General features: G+C 31.5%; 1 protein-coding gene across 1 annotated transcript; it reads right to left on the minus strand.

Annotated features, from left to right (window-relative positions):
• Positions 1–5842: 5842 nt before the first annotated feature.
• Positions 5843–6481, minus strand: LOC129952197 (uncharacterized). The gene has a single exon (XM_056064676.1). It carries the CDS (start codon positions 6479–6481, stop codon positions 5843–5845), a length of 639 nt encoding a protein of 212 aa, XP_055920651.1.
• Between the last annotated feature and the right edge of the window lie 1834 nt (positions 6482–8315).

An 8315-nucleotide genomic window follows, 5' to 3' on the forward strand; every position in this document is an offset into this window, starting at 1 on the left:
ATCAAAAATAAAAAATATTTTGCATTCAAATTAAGTAGTCAATTTAAGCTTTATTATCTTGAGCAAAAGTGGGAAAGACATAATTACCAAAAAAAACTAATGTTCCTATTTTTAAGCCATAGCTGTTTGTAGTGTACCTGTGTTCTTCTTTAATGTGTATATTATATTTATATCTACATGTGTTGATCCGATACAATCCTTCGATCCGATTATGGTACATACTCGTAGATAGATGTATGTACATATGTATTGGTGTATGTATATCCTTTTTGGTCGTCCTGTGAGACAAAATGAAGCATACATAATGGAACGCAAAAATAAAAGCGACATCTAAGGCTGATGAATGATAAATTTTCAGGATATGTATATGTTAACATATCCTTTTTTTAAGCGGCTTATCGTTTGTTCAGAATAATTGAAAATTGTTCGATAGGGATTTTCTTTCATCTGAATAGATTTACTACTCGTATATATATTATACAATAATTCCAATTCTTTTAAGGTAATAAAAAAATAAAAAAGAAGAGAAGAATTTTAGTATACCTACATTACATACATATATTTTGGAAAGCCTCTTAACTCTGATTAGGGGGTGGTTCTGGTTGATATGAGAGACCGAGAGATATCCTTGGAAATGAGCTGGAGCTCTTTTATATCATATACTTCGGGCGGGAGAAGTTATCTGTATTTCTATGAAGATAAATAAATTTGGAAAACCATAAAATACAAATAAATATCAATCTTATAGCCAGAACAAAAACTGCAAAGTTTGTAATAAATCCTTGAAAGCCTCCCTTCTCCCCCCCCCTAAAAAAAGAAACAAACAAACTGAAAAAATTACACAAAACTTTGCAAAGTACCTACAAAAGAAATTAATAATTTATTACGCGTTTATTTAGCAGTTTTTCCACTTACTGATAAAATCACTGAAAATACTCCCACTCTCCCCAACACTCCAATGTGAATGCCCAACTCATTAGGGTGGAATATTATTACAGTATTAAGTTCTTTCCCAACCAACCATCAAACCCCCGCACTTAGTCATACAATAAAAGTCATAATTCATACATTATTTACGCGCTTTTCTTCAAAAACACTTTCAACACAAAAACACGAGGATCTATCAAAAAAAATACTAAAGCAGGAAAAGCACTCGGAGGTGCGGAGCGGACGGCGGCGGCAAATCGGCAAAATATAAATCAGAGATATTTACAATGTTTGTGTTATTCACGCCTGATTTATATGCATAATCTCTGCTTTATGATTATGAATTGATTTTGTATAATAAGCGATAAAATATTTGATAGTTACCATCCCCTACCCCTTCCCCATGTTTATTTTTTGGAAATTGTATAATGTGCTGCGACGAAGTAGATAACAATCGTAATATTAATAAAATTATGGATTTGCAGAAAAACTTTTTTTACTTCTTCTAAATGGTTCCAATAAAATCCGATAGATGTCTCTTAGCTGTTTTCCTGTTTTCGAAATAAGGATTAAATTGAGAAAATTCTATGTAAATGAAGTCATATTTTAAATCATAAAGAACGTACTTACGTATCATAGGGTTGGGAATGGGATAAAGAAATATATAACATACTTTTGGGGATATACGATCTTTATCACTATGAGACAAGTTTTGGTATTCATTGCATATTTCATGGAGAGAAGGGTAGTGTGTTCTTGCTAGAAGATTGTACAAGAAGAGTTTATTTTGTTTTTCATACGAGCTAAGGGTACACGATCGGTAGACTTTACAATATTGTTAGCCCTGTCAGTAAAAATCATGTAGATATATTGTGTAATCTTAAGAAAGTTAAGAAAATGTTTCTGAATATTGATTGTGAGACGATAAAGTGTAATGTGTATTCGATAATAGTGTAATACGCTGAATTAATTGTCATCCTACATTTCTGACAGTTACAAAATTATCAGGTGTGCTCTTTTTGACATCATTCAATTTTTCGTGTTCCAAGAATTATGTACCACTACGCTCAAAGCTAAGTTGTGAGTTCTGTTGACAATGTTAGTCGAAAACGGAACTAATCTGGAAAAAGTTAACTTGGGGCCAAAACATAGTTTGGTTCACATTTTTTGTAGTTCTGCATTAATGTTTTTAAAACACAATACTTTATTTAACAAACAAATATATCTTAGAAGAGCTTCAGTGGTTTCTTTATCAGGAGGCATCTTTCTGCCTTATTATCTGTATAATGAAATTTATTTGAAATTGATATCTCTTCTGGCTCTTGAGCTATGGACGACGAGGAAAACGTGGCGAACGTACGGACGTACGAACGTACGTATACACGCACGCACAGACATCTGACTAAAAATCTTTTATTTCGACTCTAGGGACCTTGAAATGTCGAGAAATGTCAAAATTTTCAATTTGACAAATCGGACCCATTACAATAACTTCCTATGTTAAGTTAAAAATGGGTCATCTTCAGAATGAGCATGTTAAGAGCATTTTAATATAACTTACGGATATTTCAAAAGTCATTACTGTGAATGTGTGCTCTATTACAAATCCCTTAAACGTTAAAATGCATCGGAACCTTCTAGTTCACTGCCAAAAAGTGAGTCATTTTAATTGTTAAAACTTCAAAACACCATTTTTCATTTCATTTCATTTTGTTTTTTATTCATTCATATAAATTACTTAAAGCTAGATACAATTATACAAATTAAATTAAATTGAATGAAGTAAAAAATAGTAATCATTCTTTAACTTATTAAGTTAGTGTTGAATGACACGTTTCAATAAATAATTTCAATAAAGGTCTGATGTGGGGTAACAATCAGTACAAAGTAAATTCGTTATTATAATTATAATAAATGAACACAATATTTTAATCATTATACAATTATTTAATTTAAGATACAAAAGTAGAATTAAAAGATAAAACTGAAGAAGAAAGATAAAAATGAAGAAAAAATGAAAAAAACGTAGGAAGAAATAGAAAAAAATTAACTTAACAATTTCAAAAGGTAAATTAATTATTGTTATTTTGTGCTGATAATTAATTTGGGATTCTTAAAATGGATTCAATACGCTCAGTTTCAACAGTGAATAGCCAGTCCTTGACTTTTTTCAAAAAAGAACTCAACCGGGTAGTGTTTCTGATAAAAACAGGCAGTTTATTGAAAAATTTAGGTGCTGTAGCAATGTAAAAAAGTGAAAAATGTGTTCTACGAGTGAAAGGTTCATTCATAAGGTGCAAGCTGTTTGTGCGTAGATCATAAATTTCTGAGTTTCTACTGGGGATGTTGCCACTTTGTTTAAAAAATTCTTTGAGTACTTTAAAAACATAGAGATGTCTCATTGGTAGAATTTGCAATTCCTTGTATAGGGGCCAACTTGAAGCTAATCGATTTTTGTTAGAAATAATTCTTATCAAGTGTTTTTGTGCTATCAATAGAGGTCTAAAATTATTAGCATAGCACCCACCTCAACTGGTTATACCATATTGAAGTTTTGACTGTGCAAGACCGTTATAAATACATTTTAATACTTTTTTTGAGCAAAATGGTTTTATAAGATACATTTTCCGAGAAACCAACATCAGATGCGATTTTAAAGTGCGAATATGTTCCTTCCATTTCAAATTTGAATCATTTAAAACCCCTAAATATTTAAAATGCAATACTGATTCGATTTTAAAACAACTATTGGAGCATTGAAATCTAGGATTAAAATTGCTCCTACCACACTTGTGAATAGGTAGACAAAATTTTTTGCAGTTATGGGCATGAAAGTATAGGTTGTAATCAGGAAGACTATTTCCAGATACTTTGAAGGTCACCAGTTTTGTTTTTTCGCTGATGATAAGCTTATGAGCAGTAAACCATGTCCTTAGTGTTTCTAGATCTTCTTCAATTTTTGTTATACAATCAAATAACGTGCTAAACTGATAAGTGAAGGCTATTTCATCTGCAAAAGCAGTAGATGATCCATTAAGTTTTAACTCGAATATTGAGTTTATATAAATTATTAAAAATAACGGAAAAATAATCGCTATAGGTCCCATTTTCAACAACTTTTTGTTCCCTTTCTATCAAATAGGATTGAAGCCATTCAAAAGTTTTTACTCTAAAACCTGCACTGTAAAGTTTTAGTTTTTACTAAAAAAGTTATTTTTATCCAAAAACGACATGATTCGCACCGTTATAAGTTTTTCGAAAACTTTGGAGATAGTTGGAAGCAAAGATATCGGTCTATAGTTTGATATGTTATTTTTTTTACCTTTTTTAAACAGTGGAATAACTTCGGCTCTTTTTAAATTTTTAGGAAAACAACCGCTTTCAACACTTGCATTAAATAAGTACATCAAAACATCCACAACATAAAACGCAATTTTTTTAAGAAGAGTACTAGAAATTCCATCAGAAGTACTTGAATTTTTGTTTTTAAGCGATAGAATAACTTTTAATATTTCTTGTGATGTTATAGAATTATAGACAAAACTATTACATTGTATACCAGACATTAAAATTGAACTCATCGAGCAATCACAACTACAGTAAGAATCAACTCTAGGCTTAATTTTATCAGATATTTCAGTGAAGTATTCATTAGTTTGATTAGAAATTGAACTTGGATCAGTAAAGGAAACACCATCAACTTCTAAATTTTTTATTTCAATTGGTTGCCTTTCTTTACCTAAAATGTTATCAACAACTCTCCATTCCTCTCTGACATTTCCTCTAGCTTTTAAAAACGCATCCGTATAGAAATTATTTCCAGCTACCTCAATATGTTTCTTAACAGTTTTACAGAGAGAAATATAGTGTTTTCTAAGATTTTCATTAAGCGGATGTTTTTTACATTTTTTACTAAAAGCATTCTTCCTATTTATGAGTTTGAGGAGCCCTTTATTCATCCAAGGCTTTAAATGCTTTAACCTTGAACTTTTGGTTGACGAAGATGTACAAGATTTGATATGCTTTTCTAAGATTGAAAAGAATACATCAAAAGCTTCAGAAGGGTCACGTTCTAAAAACACTGGATCCCAGAATTCATATTTTAAGCACTCATTTAGTAAAAAGTAATCAATATAATTAATGGTTTTTTTGAGATTTTTTTGACGTGGCGTTAAGTCCGAATTCAAAAAATTAGTCATCGCTATCATTCTGTGGTCTGTTATCATTAGATCATACACTTTTCCATTTGAAGATTTCTTGTAATTTTTAAACCTAGCAAATATGTGGTCTATACAAGTACTAGAGGAGTCTGTCACACGAGTTGCTTCGTTTATGTAACTTTTAAGACCATTAGCTGCCATAAGTAGTAAATAATTTTCAGAATCTTTATCCGTTTCATTTAAAATGTCAATATTTATGTCACCTAATAAGATTAAGTTCTTGGCCTTAGTTATACTCAAGACATTGCTCAATTCATCAATGAAAATACTTTTACAAAAACTATGCAGCCTATATATACAATACATGACATAGCTATCATTTTTATAACAAAATGATAACTTCAATACATCCGCACTAGTAATTTCAACTTTTGAGCTTTCACAAAAAATATCATCTCTTACATAAACAGCTATACCACCTGAGGCATATACTTCATTGCAATTAGCAAACATTGAATAACCTTGAATATTATATTAACTTAATTCATTTTTGTAGATCCAAATCTCACTCAAAACAATAACAACAGGTAAGCTATTAAACGTTTCAATATGCGCTAAAAAAGATGAAAATTTTTTTCTTAAACTACGAATATTTTGATGTAAACAAAAACAATTATCAACAAAATTAGATGCAATGACTGGATAAACACATATTTCAGGGACTGAAGGAGGGACAGAAATAGAACTATTAATATTCATATTTTATCAAAATCAGCAGCACAAAATATTCTTACTGGTTTGTCACCCTCACTCCTACGCATATAAACTCTCCCATTCTTAGTCCAAACATATTTAAATCCCATCTCAGTTTTCAGTGATAATGCCTTGTTAAGCAATTGGCGAGTCTCATATGTTAAGCAATCGTTCACAAAAATATTTTCTGATTTTCTTTTCGCATCAAACAAATTAGTTGTAAGCTGATCTCTTCTTTCTCTTTTTGTTTTCATGATCTTTTCCTTCATCAGTTGTGAAACCAATTTTACACGAAGAATGTTGGTGTTGGTGCTCTTTACATTTTTGTTAGTAGCATTAGCATTAGAAGATGGTTTTGTTGTTATTTTTTTCATATAACATTGATCAATGTCTGCTTTGTTTATGTTTACGTTTAAACCATCGCACAAGACTTTGAGAGCGATATCAACGTTCGTTAAGGTGTTGTTGTTATTTGGAACGTTATAAATTTCAATGCAGTTCGCAAGAAGCTGTTGCTCTAGGTTGTTGACCTTTTCTTCTAGTGCAAGTATTTTTTTATCACTTTCAATGTTCTTGGCGACAAGTGCATCGATTTGTGTCTTGTGATATTGTTTCATCAAGACAACTTCAGAATAAATCATTTCTAAGGTCACACCTTTTATTTTTTCTTCTTCAGACAATGGTGTGGTGATGAACTCGGAATTGGCGGGGGTTGCGGTGTTGGCTGTGTTGGCGGTGTTGGCGGGGTTGGCGGTCTTATTAAGTTATCTATTTGGAAGGAATTAGTGACAACATTTTTGTTATTGAGCTGCAGAATACCATTTAAGACCATCCGTTCTTCATCCGAACTCTTAAACTATTTGAAAAGGAACGCCAAAATATATTATTGATTGTGTTAAGGCGTTATTAATGTTAAGTACAAGTTTTTGGGTTTTGTATTTCTTTTAAGTCCGTTGGTAACCCTTTAAGGGACACAGGGCCTCTACTACGCCTACGGATCATCTTGTGTGGTTTCCGGAGATGTTTTTCAGCTCACTCACACTCATGCCTAGTGACGCTGGTTCCTTATCGACCGTCCTGCGCCATGTGCTTCTCGGCCGTCCAGCTCTTTTTAATTCTTGTGTGAGCGAATTTCACTACATAGCAGTCGATATCTTTTCGAAGCTATTGCCAATTACTCCTCCGCATAATAGAGATTATAGGTTCCTGACATGTCTTTCTATGAAGGACCACATTTGATATTCGATTCAGAAAATCCCTTGGGTGTTGCGAAGACATCTATTCATGAAGTTGAAAAGCCTCTAGAACAATTTAATGCATCGAAGAATAAAGTTTTTTCTTCTGGTTTCAAAAATTGGTAAAAAGTTGACACCAATATTTAAAAAAAAATAAGGAATAGACTCAAAATTTATTTAATCTTGTTAACTTCAGTAATATTTAAAAGACAAATAAATTCACAACTTAAAATCCTACCAAACACAGTGAATTGGTTTATAATCCCGACTATCCATCAAATTCAATACTTACAATCTCAAAGGTTTCGTAAGTGATGAATTGGCTTATTGCAAAGAAATCGATTATTGTAGTCAGGTCATTTGTCAGTGTGGGTCACATCCCACTCAATAGGAGTAGAAAAAAATCATTTAAATTTGAGCGCACAATTAAATCGTAGGAAAATTAGGCACATCCAAAAATGTCTCTTTTATACAATTTTTATGTTAAAAAACATCTATTATTTTTGTATTATCTTTAAAATAATACCTTGGTTCATCATTTTCAAATTTATCAAGTTTTTGCCATTCCTGTGTACACTACTTTGAATTTAATTACGCTAATTCTAATGTAAGTTGAGCCTAGACCGCCGAATATTGGTCTTTGAATGTAAGACAAATATCGGTTCCTTAGAATTAAATATATAAGATATTGGAGTTGGTCTCTTCAATTTAAATCATGACAATAAACCAGGTCCAGACGGTATTCCACCTATTGCTCTTAAAATACGTGATTCTTCTCTTGCTTAACCACTTTACCTTATTTTTAAGAGCTCTTTAGTGAACTGAGAATTTCTTTCAGCATGGAAGAAATCATTCTTGAACCCTATTCACAAATCAGGCTCGTAGCAGCAAATACCCAAAACTCGTAGAGTAATTGATGTATGAAAAGCTGACATTATTAGTTAAGGAATGCATTTCACCGCTACAACATGATTCCGTTGAAGGAAGTCTAACTAACTAACGTAACGACTAATCTTTCTACTTTTTCCAATTTTATTTAAAATAATCTCGAAGATGGACATAAAATTGATGCAATTTATACCATTTTTTCAAAGGTATTTGATGGAGTACTTTGGTATTCATTCTAAGTTTTTGGAATGGTTAGAATCCTATCATAATTTTCGATTTGAATTTGTTTGCATTGATGAAGTTTTCTCAAAACTACTTAATTTTGGTTTTACCTTGTTGCGGTAAATTATAC

The sequence above is a fragment of the Eupeodes corollae genome, chromosome 1 (assembly GCF_945859685.1).
Source record: "Eupeodes corollae chromosome 1, idEupCoro1.1, whole genome shotgun sequence".
Taxonomy (NCBI): domain Eukaryota; kingdom Metazoa; phylum Arthropoda; class Insecta; order Diptera; family Syrphidae; genus Eupeodes; species Eupeodes corollae.

Coding starts and splice junctions, on each gene's coding strand:
- LOC129952197 (XM_056064676.1), bottom strand. CDS start 6,481: ATGATTTATTCTGAAGTTGTCTTGATGAAACAATATCACAAGACACAA.